At 34.3% G+C, this 21,614-nt stretch overlaps 1 protein-coding gene across 7 annotated transcripts in view; it reads left to right on the top strand.

The window, feature by feature from the left end:
* The window catches only part of Wdr59 (WD repeat domain 59), a 162,613-nt gene extending 148,459 nt beyond the window's left edge, over positions 1-14,154 (top strand). For 6 of the 7 annotated variants that reach the window (XM_089100170.1, XM_089100169.1, XM_089100168.1 and 3 more), the window contains 4 exons: positions 6,215-6,244; positions 9,088-9,266; positions 12,827-13,077; positions 13,836-14,154. In XM_089100170.1, coding sequence (XP_088956296.1) covers positions 6,215-6,244; positions 9,088-9,266; positions 12,827-13,077; positions 13,836-13,969 — 594 coding nt within the window. In that variant the 3' untranslated portion in view covers positions 13,970-14,154. The remainder of the gene's footprint in view (positions 1-6,214; positions 6,245-9,087; positions 9,267-12,826; positions 13,078-13,835) is intronic. The other variant, XM_089100171.1, reaches the window with a different exon arrangement.
* Positions 14,155-21,614: the final 7,460 nt, after the last annotated feature.

The raw sequence follows: 21,614 nt of genomic DNA, 5'->3' as shown, positions 1-21,614 counted from the left end.
TTCGAAAATGATACAAATATTCTCAGGCTCGTAACTTTTGATGTGTAAGACTAAACTTGATGATATTTATATATTTGAAATCAGCATAAAAATACGATTATTTTGATGTAGCCTTTCTATTTGTATGAAAATTTTGTTTTTAAAGTTTCGGTTACTATTGAGCCGGTTCGCTCCTTACTTAGAGTTTGTTACCACGAACTGTTTGAAAACATCATCTCATGTTCTCTAGTGCCCCTCAGAAAAGTAAACTGCGTCTATATTTTGTGTGGAGCACATCCACAAATAAAATTTTTATATTTTCCTCGACTTTTACTGATATTTTTTTATATTAGCCAAAAAATATTCGTAAGGTTTATTCAACGTCAAAATGTCACTTAGTTGATTTTATTTAATTGTAGATTACTACGAGTCTAGCAACTATTGTTGAAAAAAAAACTGTATATGTAAACAAGTCAAACCCAGATCATTGAAGTGTCTTGCTACTTTTTCGCATGTTTTCCTTGTAATTATTGTCTTAGAAAATTCTAGTGGAATTTTTGGCCATGATTTTAATGGTTTTCAAGGTTAGTTCTTTGAACAGTTCTTTTCAGAGGAAATATCTTCCGAGGAAAAAATACCGATACTCCTCGTAGGCTATTTTAGTCAAATCAATATGAACTTTGAAACACAGCTTTCATCAAAGAGATTACCGAGGAATTAGACATACCGATTGGCTGCCCCACCTCCCCTCCGGAAAATCAAACCCATAAATAGTTTTATTTTTTTAGATTTTGGCACCCATTAACCTTTCTTTTTTTTACGTACGTGCCTGATCACAACTGCTTCTTTTTTATTTCTTTTTTTCTTAACAGAAAACGGCCAGTGTATTAAAATTTATGGATATAAGCCTTATAGAATATAGATTTGTGAAGAGAAAATAATAACAGTAAAGTAAAACGAAAAATGAAGTTTCTTCCTCATTATCTTTATTGCCGAAGAAGTGACACTAAAGTTTTTGAATTTCAATACCGGAAAAGTTCTTACACAGGGTTGTGAATCTTTGCTCATAATAAAAATAATATTAAGCTTTCCATGAATACATATATCATGTACATGTACATATATTATATATATATATATATACTACTACTACTAACAACTCACCGCAGCACCTAGCCGCCTGAGGCCAACACAGATACGCACGCTCCTCCTCCATCCCAATCTATTCAAAGCCTCCCTTTTTACGTCCGCCAATGAGTTCCCATTTCCTTTAAATGTTTCTATATGACGTCGTCCCACCCAAGACGAGGACGACCTGCTTTCCGTTTAGCCCTAGACGGTTGGCCGAAAAGAACAATCTTCGGCAATCTGTCATCCTTCATCCGCACAACGTGCCCTAGCCACCTAAACCTCTCCTTCATTATAGCCCTAAAGAGCGGTATTTAACCACATTTTTCGTATGGCCTATTGTTTGGAATACGGTGAGTCAGCCGGGTACCCAGAACTATCCTTAACCAATTTCTCTGGAAAAAATCTAATAAATCTCCATTTGCGATTTAGAGCGCACCTGGTACAGATTTACATTTGAACAATGTAACCAGTGAACCTTCCAATATTCTAATCTTGTTTTGTACAAAGACTTCTATATTCCCAAAAACTTTTTTTAACTGTGAAAAAAACACCCTGAATCTTGGCTTTCCTGCTTTTAACATATTCACTGTTCCCACCATTTTGACTAATAATACTACCAAGGTAAGTGAAGCTGTCCACCTGATCAACCTTTTCATTACCCAACTTTACCTTATCATCTTCACTTATTCCTAGTCTTAGTGACTTAGTCTTTTTAACGTTAATTTTCAAACCAATCCTAGCACCCTGAACTCGCAAAACCTCTAAAACTTCACTAATTTTGCTCACATTTTCATCTAGGATGCTTAAATCATCAGCATAATCTAAGTCCAGGATACTTTTTCCTCCCCATTTGATTCCTTGGTCTCCTATTGCCTTTCCTGTGCTCCTTAAGACAAAGTCCATGAAAATAATTCATATAAAGGGATAGAACACAACCCTGCTTAACTCCTGATTTAATATAAAACCAGCTGCTAACCTCATTTCCTACCTTAACCGCAGTAGTATTACTCTCGTACAAAAAATTAATAATTTAATTGCCCATTCCCAGTATGTAAAGCATGGGCAAGGTTTCTGATATAATTTCCTTGTGTATAAAATTGAATGCTTCCCCGTAATCTGTAAAGCTTAGAGGAAAAGGTGTTTTACATCCCAAGCCCTTTTCAAATTTTAGCCTAAGAGTTAAAATTTGGTCGACACATCCTCTACCTTTTCTAAAAACGCACTGCTCTTCTCTTAAAACTTTGTCTACGGCATATCTCAGTCTAAAAAGTATCATATTACTAAGTAATTTCCTACCTACATAGACCAGAATAATCCCTCGATAATTACCACACTCACTTTTATCACCTTTTTTATTAAGTGGCTTAATTAAGGTTTTACTAAAATCGCTAGATATTTCCCCTTTTTCAAAAATCGAAGTTGTAATCTCCAGGAACTTATTTCTATATTCCGCGTTATAATTTTTAATACAATCTTTTATAGCAATCACAGTCTAGAGGCCCTCATCGATCCTTAGTCCTTTCAGTACTGCTACTAGTTCTTCGTCGCGATATATTACTTCTTTCACAACCAAGGTGTCATACGCTTTTTCTTTACCCACTATACAGTTTCTTGAAAGTCTATCTCAGTTTAGCAAACTCTTAAAGTGTTCGGCCCATCTCTCTTTAGTTTTTCCTTATCACTAATTGCGGTCCCATTCCTATCTTTAACTGGGTCAAGTCCGCATTAATTACTCTCTCAGAATTTGTTAACATGCCAGTACAATATTTTACCATTATGCCTTCTAGCTGCATCTTCCAGATCCTCGGCAATTTTATCCATAGCCTCTACTTCACATCTCCTTAGTTCATATTTTAATGCTTTCTCCACTTTCTTTACATTCCTTTTGTTTTCATATGATCTATCACTAAGGTAATTCTTGTACAAGTCCTTTCTCCTTTCTATCAAACATAAAGCTTTATCACTAATATTCTTAGCTGCAGTTCTAGCTTTCTTTCCTAAGACACCTTCAGCAACTTCAAAAATTAGTTTTCTAAACTTATTCCCACCATCTTCCACATTATCAAATTTGAAACTCTCAAGTTTAATATTCAACTGTTCCTGGAAAGTTTCTCTCAAATTCTTATCCTGGAGTCTATCAACATCATAACTTCCCGGGAGGTAGTTACCCTTCCAATATTTCTGCTTTAAATTAACCCTTGACACTACTAGATGGTGATCTTTACTCTTAACATCAATAACGGCACTCCTATATACCCTAGTATCTTGTATTGATCCTGCCAGTCTTCGGTTTACAATAACATATTCAATAAGGTTTGCTGTATTACCATCACGTGAATACCATGTTAACTTAAGAGCCATTTTATGACGAAACACCGTGTTGGTTATAACTAGATTGTTATACCTACAAAATTGCAAAAGTCTGTATCCATTACTGTTTTCTTTTCCTGCACCAAATTTACCTAGGCTAGGGTACCATATTACCCTATTTCTATCAACCTGCGCGTTAAAATCTCCCAGTAAAAACATCTGAATTTTTACAAGCTAATGTTGAAGTGAATAACTAAATTAGGCTAGATACTGGTTTTACATTAGTTTTGCAAGCTAATGTTGAAGTGAATCATTAAATTAGGCCAGATATTGGTTTTACATTAGTTTTGCAAGCTAATGTTGAAGTGAATCAATAAATTATGCTAGATATTAGTTTTACATTAGTTTTACAAGCTAATGTTCAAGTGAATCGTTAAATTAGGCTAGATATTGGTTTTGCATTAGTTTTGCAAGCTAATGTTCAAGTGAATCAATAAATTAGGCTAGACATTAATTTTACATTAGTTTTACAAGCTAATGTTGAAGTGAATCATTAAATTAGGCTAGATATTGGTTTTACGTTAGTTTTACAAGCTAATGTTGAAGTGAATCAATAAATTAGGCTAGACATTAATTTTACATTAGTTTTACAAGCTAATGTTGAAGTGAATCAATAAATTAGGCTAGACATTAATTTTACATTAGTTTTACAAGCTAATGTTGATGTGAATCATTAAGTTAGGCTAGATATTGGTTTTACATTAGTTTTGCAAGCTAATGTTGAAGTGAATCAATAAATCAGGCTAAACATTAATTTTACATTAGTTTTACAAGCTAATGTTGAAGTGAATCATTAAATTAGGCTAGATATTGATTTTACATTAGTTTTGCATTCTAATGTTGAAGTGAGTCAATAAATTAGGCTAGGTATTAGTTTTACATTAGTTTTGCAAGCTAATGTTGAAGTGAATCAACAAATTAGGCTAGACATTAATTTTACATTAGTTTTACAAGCTAATGTTGAAATGAATCAATAAATTATGCTAGACATTCGTGTTACATTAGTTTTACAAGCTTATGTTGAATTGAATCAATAAATTAGGCTAGACATTAGTTGGCCTCCCCCAGGCCATTCAGCGTGTCCCCAGGTGGTGATAGGGGAACGCCCTACAGATATGTAGGGTACCTCCACAGGAGGCACGGACCAAGGAGGACCTTGTCCCTGGGGGTGCATAATAGAAACTGAGGCACCCTCGCCAGGGGTCATAAATACCGACGGAGGAGGAAGAAGGCCCCTCAAATGTACGCTCAAAAGGGCCCACTGGTATGTCCACACGTCCCATGTGTCACAAACCTTCTCCCAGTAATGCGTTAAATTGCATGGTGATGCAGAACACCATTGTAGGAGGATCCTCTATAGGAGGACAACTGCGGCACGGCGTAAGATACAGATCTATGGAAAACGGCCTCTGCAAATGGCTGCCTCGACCCTTTTGGGGTACCTGCAAGACTGGAGACCTTGCACTAAACTCTATTCCTACTTGAGAAGGGGCGCCCCTCGTTAAAGTTATAGCCTAGTAAACGACACAGCATTCGCACGGGATTCTGACTAATGGATAATTCTTCTGGGCTTGGTATGTTTTAACGGGCGTTTTCGGGCTGAAAACCCTGTTCCTAGCTGATTTATCTATTATGGGCTGCCTTCCTATAGTAGCATAATATTATATATATATATATATATATATATATATATATATATATATATATATATATATATATATATATATATATATATATATATATATATATATATATATATATATATATATATATATATATATATATATATATATATATATATATATATATATATATATATATATATATATATATATATATATATATATATATATATATATATATATATATATATATATATATATATATATATATATTATCAAACTGTCATACATTATTACCATCATTAGATTATATTTTATTATCAAACTCGATCAAAAAACGTATTTGTTTTCATTCTTTTCTCTATAATGGTGGGAAATAAACATTTACGTTTGTTTCCTCATTTTTCCATGGCACAAAACTGGAGTACACTCTTTTTTCTTCTTTTAATGGAAGCCCAATTTGTATTTTTTTTTTGGATTCTCATAAGGAATGGCAGGAACATCAACGATTGGAATTTTTCGGGCTGTCACTCGGGCAGCTCGAGAACAAGAATATCGGCATAAGACTAAATATTCCAAGTCTTATAGATTAATTTAAAAAATATATACTAAAAGGTAAATCTAATGAGTGCAGTGTCTCAATTTTGCTTTTTAATCAATATTGTTTGATAATTAAACATGCAAAAATGTTTACCCTAGGCACGTTTTTATGCGCAGATTTTAAAAAATTTGATCATAAAAAGGGAATTTAAAGAATAGTTGAGCAAGACTAACCAGGCAACAAATAAAAAAAAATCAAGGATTGCTAGGAATTGCTACAGGAAAGGGCATTTCTAAAAGAAACACTAGTGACAAGCCACAAGGTTTGATAACCCTTTGCATGTGTTATGCCGTAGAAAGACCTATGAAAATGGTGTGAGACAAGTTTATCTTACCATTAGTTTTAAATGAATTATTTGAAAAAGTAGGTATACTTGTATGAAATATTTTCTAGTGCAGAAGAGATTTTCCATGCACGGCGTTTCTCGATTCTTGTTGAATTCTGATCTGTAACTTTGAAGAGGAATTTTTTATTCTTGCTAAAATACAATTAAGTTTTGTTCATTTTCTAGCTTCTTCACCGAGGAGGATGGAGCTTTAAGGTATTTTTATGGATAGCTAGCCGCAAATGCTGTTTATTTGTTGCTATCTTTTGTATTCATCTGTGCTATGTCCAATGTCCTTTATATAATCTTTCTCTCCGTTTTCTACTTTTTGCTTAACGTGCATGATTTATTTACTTGATTATAATATCGGCTTTGAAGCACAAGCTTAAAATTTTGTCGTTTGCATTGTTTTATTTTTTTTTAATTCTTTACAAAGTCATTTACATTATTTTTTGTCTCTCCTCTTTCGCATGAAATGAAATTCTTCATTTGGTTTGTTCTGTTATAAAAGTTGCTATTTCCTATTTTATGAACACAAAAAATAACAAAAAATAGAAACGCCAACAAAAAGAACGAAAAAAGAGTAATCAACTTTTGACTGGTGACATTGTGTAAGATTTGATTGGCTCATCCGTTTTGTCTGTGCATTAATCTCTGCTCTCCCCCCTCCCCTTTTTCAAAATTTCATCTGGAACGCTGTGAGGTTTAAGCAGCAAAGAAACATTAATCCATGGTATCTTCTTATGGGAATAGAAAAAGGCAATACCTAAAATATTTGATTTTTCTGTGTAAAGCAGGGCTCTTCCAACTCGTATGAGTCAGTCGCGGTGCCATAAATTCTTTGAGAAATATTGTATCAGTCGTTTTAAAATGTTTAAAATATGGCATCGTTTACAATAAACAAAGCGTTTTAATCTTAAAGCCTTTATTTTAGGAAGAATAGAGGTGTCATATTAGGTTTTCTAAAGAAACCAAGATTAATCATAACGTGACTTTTTAGCCAAAAGCGAATAATGAAAGCGTTATGTAGTCCTGTAAATTCATTTTGGTAGTTATGTATTAATCTCCGATGATTAGTAGTGTTGCATGAGGCATATGGATTATGTTTTGCTATTAAGTATCCTTGTACAAGTACGAAGATTCAAAAGCGTATTATTCCTATAGTATGCTGTTTTTATCCTGCTAAATTGGAAAAATTCGATAAAGTTTTTGGCTTGAAGCTCAACTCTTACTATCTAAAAAGAAATAACTAATTAATAAATAATTAATTCGTAATTAATAAAAATAAACATAAATAATAAAAATTAAAAATAAATAATTCATGATACAGTGCTATCTTTTTTCTGTATTAAGTGGCTCGTAGTACCCAGAGTTACATCTCCAAGGGAAAGTTAGAGAAGTTAATATGTATGAAGATATAGGATCTAGGTGTCTTCAAATCCTTTTTTTCTCCTTTTGTCAAGTTTTAGCTTGGACAATAAGGGTAAAAATCACCTCATTACTGGTTTGATTCGTCGAGCATCAATTCAGTTAGGAACATATTTCATTATATTCCAGTTTTTGCATCACAGTGCTTCACAGTTTCCAAATTTGCTTCACAGTTTAATGTCAAAAATAAATTGTATGGATAGATTTATTAATAAAACTCCAAAGAAAAAGACTAACCAGGGAAACGCGTTTAAGGTCAGCGAAATTCACAGAAAAAAATGAACCGCATATATTTTGCTGGTATAATCAACAAAGCCACGTCAACGCCAACAACGAAGAAAAAACAGAAATTAAAGCAACAAAAAAGTGCGTACAATGTAGAGTTAAAATAGTTAAACAAAACAAGAAGATAAAACTAGAAACTGAAATCAAGATCAAAAGGAACAACCAAATATGCAATAGAGCTATAACACTACTATTAAAGCATCCTAAAACATTTTATATTCTACCCTTCAGACTGCTTTTGAGTGAAAAATTGAACAGAACATTGTGACAAAAAAGAACATGATGTCGTGACATGCTGAAGTTTTTATTAACTTTTTATTCTGGAAAAGAAGGTTTGTGGGATCTTAGGAAGGGTTTTTATAAATTTTCATGCCATTGTTAGCCAAGTTTAGCTTGCTATACTCGTCAGCAGTTCCAGGTCTGGCTTGTTGAACTCGGTAAACCTCTTAAGTAAGAAACAAAACGAAAAATCCTCGAAAGTTCAATTCTGTGCAGACCAATCTTCTTCTCAATTGTTCCAGCCTTTTGTTCACATTCAAGTGGTGACGGTAATTTTGAATGACAAGGGTATCGCATATTGGGTAACAGAAGCCATAGATTTAAAGGAAATATATAGTCTCTGATTTCTCACTTAAGAGAGATACAGAGAAACATCGATATTAATTCCATTGACGAAAGCATTTTGATAAAAAAATCTTTTGCTAAAGCAAGTAACTCCGTTTGCAAAATTTTCTCAACGTTACCTTGTTTTCCGGACACCGTTCCCTCTGGTCTCTCTCTGCGGGGTTGTATTTGGTACATCTAACTAGGATGTGAGACATCCATTACGTTAAGCAAAAGATCGCTAATCCCGGTGTTAACAGTAACATAGCAGGAAAGTGTATATGTATACCTTCCTTTTACAACTAGTTCTATCTATTACATGGCACTCTGTTAAATATGCAAGAAAGTAAAATATTTTATCCTTCTTCCGTGATAATTTGCAAAGATTTGATGACGCTCAATCAAATCTTTTTGATTGAGATCGTCAATTCTAGTTGACGCTCAATTGAACTTGTCTATTTGGAAAACCATCGAGTGTAAAGGAAATTTTGTAAAATATAGTTAGGATCATTTTAGAAGAAAACGAATAATTAGTTGGCTATTATTTAAATAGATGGCATAGAGGTTTAGGTCTGTTATCCCTGCGACTTTAGATACTGATACATAGATGTCTACTTTATGAAAAAAAAATGCAACTAGTGCCCTCCTAGACTGTGGTGTGTGTACACTTTATTTCGAACCTTGCATTAGACTTTGTTTACTACTATTAAAAATTACCTTAGATATTGTATTTTATAATTTAGGTCGGTGAGTCTGCGTATCACACAATACATCCAAGTGATACGTCTCTAGAAGGCTGGAACTATGGCATTATCAAGCATAGCCGCTCAAATTCTTGGTCAGAAAGTTTTGATGAAATTAAAAGTTCACCTCCAGGAAATGCTGTTTCACCTGTTAAAGAAGAACATGAAAGAAACTGCAAGTAAGTTTTTCTTTTTATTTCCCTCGGTTTTATGCGAGCTGAATTCCAAAATTTGTTTTTTTTTTTTCGCCCAAAACCAAAGGCCGTATTTAACTTATTTCAAAAACAAGTTAGAAAGTGACAAGGTTCCCTGATTTTATTAGCTGATCAATTATTCAATGATGTTCATTTACTGATCACAATTTTAGAGGTTGTATCGTACTTACCACTTCATAGCGGGTAGGGCAAACAAATAATGCTCGACTGGAATTTGACTCATAGAATATTTTAATACTTACATATCAGAGACTACGTAACGTGACACGCTGTATCATATCAAACATTTCGTGCTAACGAACTGTAAGTAATTAGCGACTCGGCTCAATAGTAACCGAAACTCTAAAAAACGGAATTTTAATATCAATAGGTACATCAAAAGAATCAGCTGATTCAAAAGAAGCCGATTCCAAATATATGAGATTTATCAAGTTTGATGTTAACCATCGAAAGTTATGAGCTCGAGAAAATTCAATTAATTTTCGAAAAAGAGGCAAAACACCCCCAAAACCTCTATTGATTTAAAAAAAAATACACCCTCAGATCCAGCATACCAGAGAACCCTACTGTAGAGGTTTCAGGCTCTTACGTGCAAAAATGTAGAATTTTGTATTTTCTTTGTCGGAAGAAAGATCACGGGTGTGTATATTTATTTGTTTTTTTGTTGTTGTTTTTGTCCCAGGGGTGATCGTATTGAACCATTGACCTCAAAAGATCGAGAGAGGGCTCATTTGATCGGAAATTAAAAGTTCTAGTGCCCTTTTTAAGTGGCCAAAAATATTGGAGGGCAGCTAGACCCCCTCCCACGTTCATTTTTTTCCTCAAAGTCGTCCGATCAAACTTTTGAGATTGCCATTTTTTCAGCAAAGTCGAAAAATCTAATAACTATATATTTGAGGATGACTTGACCCCCCACAGTCCTCGGGGAAAGGGCTGCAAGCTATGAGTTTTGCCCAATGTTTACATATAGTATTGGTTATTGCTTACTTTACTTTTGGCGGGAACCAGACGATGAACTGTTCTGCCCGGCACCAAAGGATCTTAGGATGACTTCCGACGACCACTTGGACCTGTCGGCTGCAGCTTCTCCGGCGGGCTTCAGCCAGTCTTTGTCCCATCTCCGTCGGTTTCTCCTGAATCCTCCTCACGGTTCCAGGTCTTCCTTGAATTTTCGCCACAGGTTCTTCTTTTGTCCTTCTGGTTTACGTTTCCAGGAGGGGGCTGGCTCGCAGACAAGGATGTCTTGACATATCGTGCCTATTGGTTATTGGGAAGTACACAGATGTTTTTCGTTTTTCAGGGGAAATTTTTCGTGGGGGAAGGGAATTTTCCAGGGCGGGGGGCCAGATTTCCCAGCACTATTTAAAAAACGAGCAGAAATCGAATTAAAAAAAAAGTTTTAGTCAACTAAAATTAGGGAGCAACATTAAGACTTAAACCGGACAGAAATTATTAAGTATATGAGGAGGGTCACCCTCCCCTCACTACCTCGCTTTTTACTCTAAAGTTCGTCTTTTTTTGCAGTTATTTAAGAACGACTCATGAACCACAGAGGCAGTTTAATTAAAATAATAAGCTCTTTTAAAAGTTTTAAGAAAACTTTAGCGTAAAGAGCGAGGTATTGAGTAGAGGGAAACCCCGTCATATTCGTAATTTTTTCTGTCCGGTTTAAGTTTTAATGTTGCTCCTTACTTTCAGTTGAAAAAAACTTGTTTTTTTTTATTTAATGTAAGTAAGAGGGCAACATTGAAACGGAAAATCATAAGAAATAATTCCATGTTTGAGGGGTGGGCTCCCTTCTCAACCCCTTGCTCTTTACGCTAGAGTTTCCTAGTGCTTTAAAAAAGCTTCATGCTCTAATTCATCGGATTTTGTGTTTCAGCATTCGTTCTTAGAGAATTGGAACAAAAAGTCAAACTTTAGCGTAAAGACCGAGGGGCTGAGGAGGGGGCAGGACCCCTCATACGCAAAATAGTTTCTTTCTGTTTTAAGTCTTAAAGAAGTTGCAATCTCTACAGTAGGGTTCTTTGGTGTTTAAATGCATTCTATACATATGTCTAAATACATTGAAACATTGTAATATAAATTGGAGAAGAGAAATATTACCATTTAATATAGCTAAAAATAAGGCTTCTGTTAGCACCCCATTAATTTCTACCTACCCCTGCTCCCCCTCGCTTTCTTGCTCTTCCCCAAAACTCGATCTATATTTGTCTGAAGGCACAACGAGAGTTAAGATATTCGGGCATTAAAATGCAATTTTCGAGGCATCTGCCCGTTCCCTCTCCCTAAAAAGTTACCCATTGTGCCCCTCCTTCATGACAGCTGATGTACAATTATACATCATTGAACTTAATTTATGAAAAATCGAGTTAATCAACTTAATTAAATAAAGCATTAGGATAAATGTCCATGTTAACAATGCATCTAGTATGGACTACTTGACTTTTCAGGAGCGAATGAGCCACCGTGGACGCATCCCTGATCTTTCTTCTGGAGAAAAATGCAAAATTCCTGTTTTTTTGTGGGTAGGAGCTTGAAACCTCTAAAGTAATATTTTCTGTTATTGTGAATCTTCTGGTGTTATTTTTACTAAGATCGCTTGCTTTTATGACAATTCCGAGTATTTAAAAGTAATTCAGCTTAAAGTTACTCTTATAGCGGTATTAGTGTAAGATTATATGCTTACTTTAGAAAAGCAGGAGAAAAATCTCTCAAAAGTAAAGGTAATACTGATGAAATTATGCTGTCTAATTCAGTATGTCCAAGAACCCCTGCCGAAGATTTAAAGCTCATATTTGCAACAACATGAAACTTGCATATTTTTTCTTAAAGAAGGGTGCTTTGAAATTTGAGCGAGCCACGAACCGAAGCACGTGTTTATTTCTTTGTTCTTTCCCAGGCAAGAGGGATTATATCGAACCAATGGTTGTAGAATATCCCGATAATGCTTTTTGGAATAGTAATTCGAAGATCTAGTAGCTTTTATATATAATTAAAGGGTGTGCTGCAGGGAAAGGCTGCTTTTATTATTTCAGGTTGAAAAGCAAGAATTTTGGCCGAAATTTACTGTAAAAATGGTTTTCAGTATTGGTAGGATGATAGGAGAATGATGTAATAAAATGGAGATGTGATTCAAAATAATATAGTTTTTCAAAGGGAGTGGGAAAGGAGAGCGTAGAAATTGGTTTTCAGTAATTTATATAATCCTTCCAACCTGTGGGCAAGTACTTAGAGGGATTGTATTTCGCTATTTGGTTTTGACAGCAATTTTCCGAACAACGCTGGGTAGTCGGTTAATCATATAATGATGCAAAATTATTTATTTCTGTTGAGCTCGTCGATTTTAAAAGGAAGCCAACCTACCATCCTCCTTCTCTTGCTTTTTTTTATATATTAATTCACTTTTATTTCCGAAATAAGAGTTTTCTAAGCATACTAAGTTTTATCCGAAATAGAAAATTCCTGAAGATTTGTCATGTAGATAACAGTGATTTTACCCAAATTAATCAATGTCTTTGCAGGCTTTTAGATCCAGGAAAAGCTTCTATTTATGATTCAATCCGAAGGGCCTATGCCGAGATCCTCTATCGTTGGGAGATGCCGGATGAGCGTGCTATTGTTTTGAAGTTTCAGTCTGTACCAAGCGGAAACCATATGGGCATTGATTTCTTTGTCGAGTGCAATGTCTGTAGAGACGCTGTCAAAGAATCCTGTTGCAGAAGATGCAAAAAAATAGCTTTGCAGTGTGCTCTTTGTCATGTGGGAGTAAGAGGTAACTTATATACTTTGAGCACTTTTTCCCTGATTGAATGTGTAATTTTCAAAAGAATTCGGATATCCTATGAATGTTTTCAGGAATATTTGAATTAGTCGTTGCTTTATTATGAACAGTGGACAAAAGATCTGGACAAATGTTTAAATGAGTTGACGGAAGAAGTCCAGCTAGGAAAGGATAGTTTCTTAAATCCTCGCTGTAAATGAGCATTCTCAAAGAAAAGCCTTTCTAGGGCCGCTTATATTTATTAAAATTACTCTTCAAACGTTTTGCTTTGGCAATGAATTTAAAAGAACAGTATATTTTACTTTTCATTACTTCCTCCATTTTTCTATCTCGAACGCCTAGAATGTATTAAAAAAAACGTTTGTAAAAAATGGGACCTATATAGAGGGTCTTTGTTATATCAGAAGTTTTCACATTTTAGGGCTTATATATTTCTTCGAGTGCTCTCTCTCTGTTCTTACGATGAACGGCAAACTTCGACCATTATAACTAATCGAAATAATAGTTACCATTCCGGAATTATCTTCAAATGCCGTTTCTTCCTCATTTAAAGTTTTGTTTTAATAGGTTTTAGGTTATTACAGGCTAAAGTTTGTTCTTTACTAGGTTGCGACAAATGCTGCAACCATGATGAGAACGTCATAAATGAATAATCTAATCACAATCATGTTTTGTTCTTTTCGCACTCTTTTTTTTTGCTTTTTTTTTTTTTTTTTTTTTTTTTTTTTTTTTATATGTTTATCTTTTAGGATCATCAACATTCTGTTTAGTCTGTGGACATGGTGGTCATACTAAGCATATCATGGAATGGTTCATATCTTTTGAAAGCTGTGCTACAGGCTGTGGTTGCAAATGTAAAATAGTCTCACCTATCGTAGTTTGACCCAAATTATATTGATACTATTAAGTCTTAGTTAGTTTTGTTCCCTTTCTTATTTTTATCGACTCTTATCTTGCTTAACATATACAAAGGTACAATTTTACCTGTTTTTTTTTTGTGCTTTACTTTCTAAAGTGAAAAGAAAATGTGGCTGTTTAATATGCTGCTTTATGATTTTCTTGAGGGAGATAGAATATTTATTCAGCAAACAAATAAGGTAACAAAAAATAAATTCACTAGTAATCCTTATGGTTTTTACGGTCAACTCCAGACAGCCAAATAAATCTATCGCTAGTAAATTTTCCAAGTAGAAAAAATTACAGATTGAAAAAAAAATCTAGAAAAAATCAAAACCTGAAACCCTGTTCTGTATAAAAAAAAAAAAAAATCTTGAATGATGGGCAGCAAGGAACTATCGTATAGAAGGGTTAACAATTAAAATATAGACCTTGTAGACCTCTTAACATGTTTGTATGACTAATGAAGAATTTATTGTCGCAGAGTCGTATCGATTACTCTCAATGATACGAATCAAACATTTTGGTGCATTTTCATGCGGTATGTCAAAACAAAAAGATATTTTGAAAGTAACAAAAAAGACCTGAAACTGGTTAAAATATTAATTCTCATGTATCAAACGAAAGTATTCTACTTTCTACTATCTTAAACTGATCTCCGGGTATCACAATTCTTAAGAACATGAACGGCCAGATTTGAGAGCACGTGTTGACTCTAAAGGTATTCGAGAAGTAGATATCACGCCGAACAAGAGTAAATAAAGCAACGGTGAACGGCGGAGAAAAATGTTACGGTAAGCATTTCAAATAGAAAATTATAATCTATCTTTCTATGAATCCCTAGAGTCCCAGCGATTTCAGATGATATAATTTAGGAAACTACGAGTAGCATCCACTCTTATTCCGTGACATTTTTCAGAAGTCACGGCGCTAAAATCAGTAAGATCCAACACTGAGCTTTTCTAAAAGAGGAACTTGCAACTAAAAGAACTTGGGTGCGTTCTTTTCTTAAAAGAACTTGGGTTTAGTCCCACTAAAGGAACTGAAGGAACCTGGGTGTGTAAGAAAGAATTTGCAGCGGGATTGTTTATAGTTTTCCTTCAAGGGATTGACCTTCGTGCACTTTTGAATCCTTGACTTCACTTATGTTGTTGATGCCTCTGCAAAAAATTTCTCATCTGCAAACAGTGTTAGAGCTTGATCGAGGTCTTGTTGCCTTTGAGAACTATTAGCTTCAGAGCTAAGCCTACCAAGGGCCAAGTTAAGGTCACTGACACGTAGCGTGAACAATATTGATCTCAAGGGGAAATACCTATGGGACTCCACGTTCCATTTTATGATCCACTGATTGACCATGGGATTGCCCAACTGCAAGTAAGGAGCAACCCAGCTCAATAGTAACCGAAACTCTTAAAACGGAATTTTGATACCGATCGATAAATCAAAAGAATAAGATTTTTGTTCTGATTTCAAATATACAAATTTTATCACGTTTAGTCTCACCCATCAAAAGTTACGTGCCAGAAAAAATTTGCCTTATTTTCGAAAAAAGGATAAACACCCCCTAAAAGTCATAGAACCTTTATTAAAATCAAACCATCAGATTCAGCGTATCAGAGAACCTTATTGTAGAGGTTTCAAGCTCCTATCGGCAAAAATGTGGAATTTTGTATTTTTTGCCAGACGAAAGATCACAGATGCGTGTTCATTTGTTTTTGTTTTTTTTTCAGGGGTGATCGTATCGACCCAAGGGTCCCACAATATCGCGGGAGGGCTCATTCGAACGGAAATAAAAATTTCTAGTGTCCTTTCTAAGTGACCAAAAAAATGGAGGGCAACTAGGTCCCCTCTCACGCTCATTTTTATCCCAAAGTCACCCGATCAAAATTTTGAGATAGCCATTTTGTTGAGAATGGTCGAAAAATATAATAACTATGTTTTTGAAGATGACTTAATCCCCCACAGTCCCTTGGGGAAGGGCTGCAAGTTATGAACTTTGCCCAATGTTTATATATAGTATTGGTTTTTGGGAAGTATACAGACGTTTTCAGCGGGGATTTTTTCTTGTAGGTGGGGGGGGGGTCGGGGGTTACGTGGGAGAATCTTTCCAGAAGTTTTCATGGGGGAAGGGACATTGCTATGAAGAGGGCGCCGAATTTCCCAGCATTATTTAAAAAAACGATCGGAAATAAAATTAAAAAAAAACAATTTTTCAACTGAAAAGCTTTTCAACATCGAAACTTAAAACAAACAGAAACTATTATGTATGTGATCGGGTTCGCCCCCTAGTCAATACCTCGCTCTTTACGCTAAAGTTTTTTTAGTACTTTCATAAGAGCTATTTATTCTAATTAACGGCCTTTGTGATTAAGGGGTCATTCTTACAGAATTCGAAAAAAAATTCTAACTTCAGCGTAAAGATTGAGGTATTGACTAGGGAGGCGAACCCCCATAATATACGTAATAAAAATATACGAATATAGAAGTTCGTTACTTAAGTTAAATCGTAATTTACGTATATTTATTATTAATAAAAAGTTCGTCAATAAAATTAAACAACTTTCGAGAAACCCATTTAGCCAAACAAGTAAAATTAATATGCAAACTTCATTTTAATTGTTCATGTAAGGTAAGCAGAAATCAAAACCTGCATTAATTCAAAAACGCTCAAAAATATAAAAAAACAAGTTTTTTTTACTGGAAGTAAGGAGCGACATTACAACTTAAAAATAAAGTTGTGAGACAGAGTCAAACTTTAGCGTAACGAGCGAGGCGTTAAGGAGGGAACAGCCCCTTTCATATACAGAATAAATCCTGTTTGTTTTAAGTTTTAATATCGCTCCTTACTTTTGTGGGAATACTCGCCTTTCCAATTTCTTCATCAGAACAATAGAGTCACACATATCGAATCCCTTAACGACATATGAAAACACAGAAGGGACTTTGAAACTATTATCAAAGTCATCATTGCTACTGCAGCTGGAAACTGGATAGTATCCTTCGTAAAATTTGATTTTTTTTTTTTTTTTTTTTGAGATGATTATTAAAATCTCTTAAGTGACTCTTAGAACTGTGGTATAACATTTACTGTCTTATATGTAGTCGTGAACGAACCTTCTAGACTCATTCTGATTTTTTATTGAATTATTTTTATTGATCATATTTCTATGATCTTTCTTTATACTTTGAGGTGAATCATTTTTTTTATGTTGGTTCTCAATGTCCCCGAATTATATCCATATTTCGGAGTGACAATAAGTTACATCAGTATTATCAAGGAGTAGTAAAAAAAAAGGTACAACTTCCTAATTTATTATTTTAAAAAATTCTCTCTCCTTGAGTTGAATTTTCAATTCGGGACTCTATATCAAAGAGCACATCGGAACTAGAATTGCAATAATGAGTAGGAAGGTAAACTGGGGCAATAAGATATTTTTGAATTTTGCCTGCCACAAACTAACTAATAGAAATTAAATAAAAAACAAGTCTTTTTTCAAATGAAAGTAGGCTAAGGAGAATTTTCCAGGCGGAATCGTCTGCAGGAAATTTGGCAGGGGGAATTTTCAGTGAGGATGGAATTTTCCGGGGGAGGGGGGGGGGGGTTTACGCCAGAGAAAATTTCCTTGGATGAATTTTTCGAGAGGGAAATCTTCTAACCATGGAAGTGGGAGGTCCAATTCCCGGCATTATTTGAAAAACGATCAGAAATTAAATAAAAAAAAGTTTTTTCAGTTGAAAGTAAGGAGCAACAATAAGACTTAAAACCAAGAGAAATTATTTCATATATGAGGGGTGCTGCCCCTCCTCAATGCCTTGCTCTTTACGATAGGGCATTTTAGCACTTTAAAAAGTTTGTTATTCTAAATATACATGTTTAATTGTGTTTCAGGAGTTGTTCTTGAAAAAAATTGGAACAAAAATGTGAAATTTAGCGCAAAGAGCGGGGAATTGACGAGGGGGCAGCCCTCCCCCCTATACCGAATAATTTATGTTCATTTTAAGTTTTAATGTAGCTTCTTACTTTAAGTTGAAATAGCCTGTTTTTTTTTTTATTTAACTTATCAAAGGGATGACGCTACGGTATGTTTTTAAGAATTTTCTATTTCTTAATTAAATGACATTGTAAAATATTTCAGAAAAAGTTTAGCACTAACGGTAATTATTTATAATGTTAGTTTATCCCGTTATGCGTCACTTGTCACAAATATTCCACAAAATCTTCAAATCGTTTTAACTATGCCAAAAGGCTGTTTATCAGCTGAACTAAATGCCTGTTCAAAATCTATGAAACTGGTGGGTAAAGGGGTCTTGTGATTCAGATATTTCTCTGTTGTTAACCTAGGAGCTAAAAATTCGTTAACACAATCTCTCACCTTCCTAGATCTTTAGCCTACTGTTATTTTCTTAAAACTTTGTCTACGGTGGCTCCTAGTCTAATGAATATCATCATGCTTAGCACTTAGCTTTTGATGAAAGTCATGCTAATGTCATATGAATTATTTCACTCAGAATCATCTGCTCTCTTGTAATGAGGCTTAGTCGAAGTTTCTTTTTTTTTTTTTTTTTTTTTTTTTTTTTTTTTTTTTATCGTCGGGTGCTTCCTGTTCTTCAAAAATAATATTCATAATTAAGTGTCCAAGAATATGTTTCTTTGGGGTTTCTTTTCTCTATTTATTGGTTATATTTCAGGGCCAAACTCGTATAAATCTATTCAGGTTTTTCATAATCCTTCTGCGCTACCCCACCGACTGTGTACCGTGGTTTAAATTCTAAAATAATGGCATATTCCAACTTTCAATAATCATGCCACATTCGATAAAGAGCTTTGCTATCAGGGGAACTATTCGAGGGGGCTTGACCTTCCTTTGGTTTTTAAGGAACAACTTGAAATCCTTCTAAAGTTGGAAGTTTGATAAATAAAAAGGAAGGTTCAAGGTCCTGCCATACGATTCCCTCCTTCCCTTCGAATTTTGGTAACCCGTCACCCTAGGATGCTTCGTCTTTGAGAAGAAAATAAAGGAAATTTAGTATACGAAACGACCATCAATCAGCAGTAACCTAAGTAGAACACATTTTATATCTGATTTTCCAAATTATGATAATACTGATAGCCGTTTCTCTTCTATTGAGTACTTCATCAAAGTTAATGACATTCTTTTGGCATTTGCTGGCAATAATCATTTAGAACATATGACTTTTATTGCGGTTAATGCCTAGCAAAGTTTTCCACGGAAGGGATATTTGTCTTTTATGCAATCTGATCCATTTCATTGTATTTGTGGCTCTTGGGTCCATAGGTTAAGATTTTCAAAATAACGACAGAACCAAAACAACAGGATTTCATGCTAGTAAGATTGAGAGAGGGAACAAATTTCAAACCCGAATACATTGCCTGTATTAATAACAAGGTGTCCTCAGCGCAATGGAGAAGACTAATTTAAAATAAAAGAAGTAACTGTATAAAAAGGGAGAGAAAAACTAACCGCAAACCAGGTATAAAAGGTATTGAACCTAGAAAATACAGCTAGAAACAACAAAGAACCGAAAGAAATGAATTTTTTAAATAAACAGAAAAACCGAAATAAATACAAAATCCAAATACATGATCCAGGTTTACAATTGTTATTTGCTTAGTCTAATTCCAGATCGTAATTGAAATTAGTCCTGAATTTGCCAGAGGATAAAACTAGCCTATTTTTCAAGAGGATAAATCAGTTGGCTATCTTCGGTAATTCCAGGTAAACTCTAGTTGGTCTCTTCAATCGAACACAAGTAGCTTGCCTATTTTCTTTTTTTTTCCTTTTGAAAAATCCCTCTTTATATACTTCTCGTTGTTTATGCTATTATCTTAAACGTTTTTTTTTCGTTTTAAGTTTACTTTGCTTTTTTAATTTGCTCCAGTCTAGTTTTTCGTTTTTTTTTATTATTTTTTTAGAATTTTGTTGTTTTATTTTTATTTCTTCTATTGTTCTTTCATTAGTAACTTTGAAGAGTTATTGCAACCGTTTCGTTAATGATGACTCAAACAGTTTCAAATACACATATTCTGCAATAAGAAGTGAGGAATGAATATAGGAATCGTTTAAGATTATATTTTTTTTTTTTGTATACCAAATATTCAAAGGTTTTATCCTCACCTGTTATAATTTGCACCAATTCCCTGGTTATTATCAAAATAAGCTCCAGTTCATACACCCCATTTCTAACCTTGATCTTGTTATAATTAATCCCATTTCTTTTTGTTTCGCTGCTTTAAACTACCGAGAACATAAAATAAAAACCATTTTTACCTCTTGGACCCATCTTTGATATATTCATACCTGAAAACCCCATTTTTTTTTCTTTTGGTTCATTTAAAATAGGGAAATCTCTAAGGCAATACCACTTTTTCATAAGTCTGCCACGTTGAACCGTGAAAATAAGTAAGTAAAACTAATTCACTAAATCTGAAAAAATTTTCGCCCGTCAAAATATAAATACTAACAGTTTGTTGCTTCCAAAAGACAACTACGTCTTCAAAAAAAGCTGCACCTGCTTAAGCTGTATAGTGTCATGTATTTTTAGCCCCTTTTACACTGGTTTCCCACACACGTTTCGATTTTATATTTGACGTCCGCTATATCCAAAAACTGCATAGCTGCGTATGAAGGTTGTCTCGTTTAAAATTCAACTCCTAATTCTTCTTTATTTTTTAAGATATTTATATAGTTATGGTATCTTTCTACTTAACCAGCTCAAACAATCCGTTTTTTTTTGTTCTCGCCACTTTCAGCAAAAGTCTTGTATCAGCTAAAATATTGGATTTAATCTGGCTGCCTTTCTTTAATCGCTACATCTGCATCAGACTCCATACATTGATGGTGCTGAAGGTTACCCACTCGTGAACGCTCCACCATCCCAACCTCTTGAAGCCTTTACTTTAGGGACCTCCCAAGTAGTCTCTAAAAGTTTTAAATGATGTTTTATGATATAATCACAATGCAATATAGGGTGTGTTGCTCCCCCCCCCCGCCAGTGGTCTTGAACAAACTGATCTTTTAGGATGTTGGGTGCTTTGTTTCTTCTAAGCGTTTCTAAGTCGAGGAAAATCTTGTCCTTTTACTGTTCTTGTTCTTACTTCTTCCCTGCTTTCTTGGTCCGTGGTTATATTTTTGCCCAAGAAAAATTAATGCGCACGGATGGACCCTTTACAACTGTCAATTATATTTTTCATTTTTAATGTAAAAGTTTTCTATCTACGATATTTTTTTTACTAGAGTTCTTCTATTGCTCCAATCACGACTTGGCCCTTTATTGTATAATGTTTTCTGGCTTGTGAATCAATAAAGAAAAATCTTTCTATTTTTTTAAACAATTCATGTCTACTAAAGTCAAGGATTATTAAGTTTTTGTTTCCTTTTTTAGCTAAGAGATATGTCATTACACTGGTAGAATATTCCTTTTTGCTTCTAACTTTCTTGCTTGAACAGTTCTTCTCATCATTGCCTTGAATAATGGACATGATTTAATTATTGTGTCATTTACAAGCAAAAGAAAATAGAACAATCGCCATAAAATGCAATTAGGAGAAAAAGTAGACAAAACCTTTATCCGTATCTATGTTTCTGGCATCCTTGCTTGTCTTTGATTGT

The sequence above is a fragment of the Artemia sp. Qi Xiang Cuo genome, chromosome 14, assembly GCF_049724085.1.
Source record: "Artemia sp. Qi Xiang Cuo chromosome 14, ASM4972408v1, whole genome shotgun sequence".
NCBI lineage: Eukaryota > Metazoa > Arthropoda > Branchiopoda > Anostraca > Artemiidae > Artemia > Artemia sp. Qi Xiang Cuo.
The sequence above is the reverse complement of the archived record's forward strand: the minus strand, read 5'-3'. Positions and strand labels throughout refer to the sequence as shown.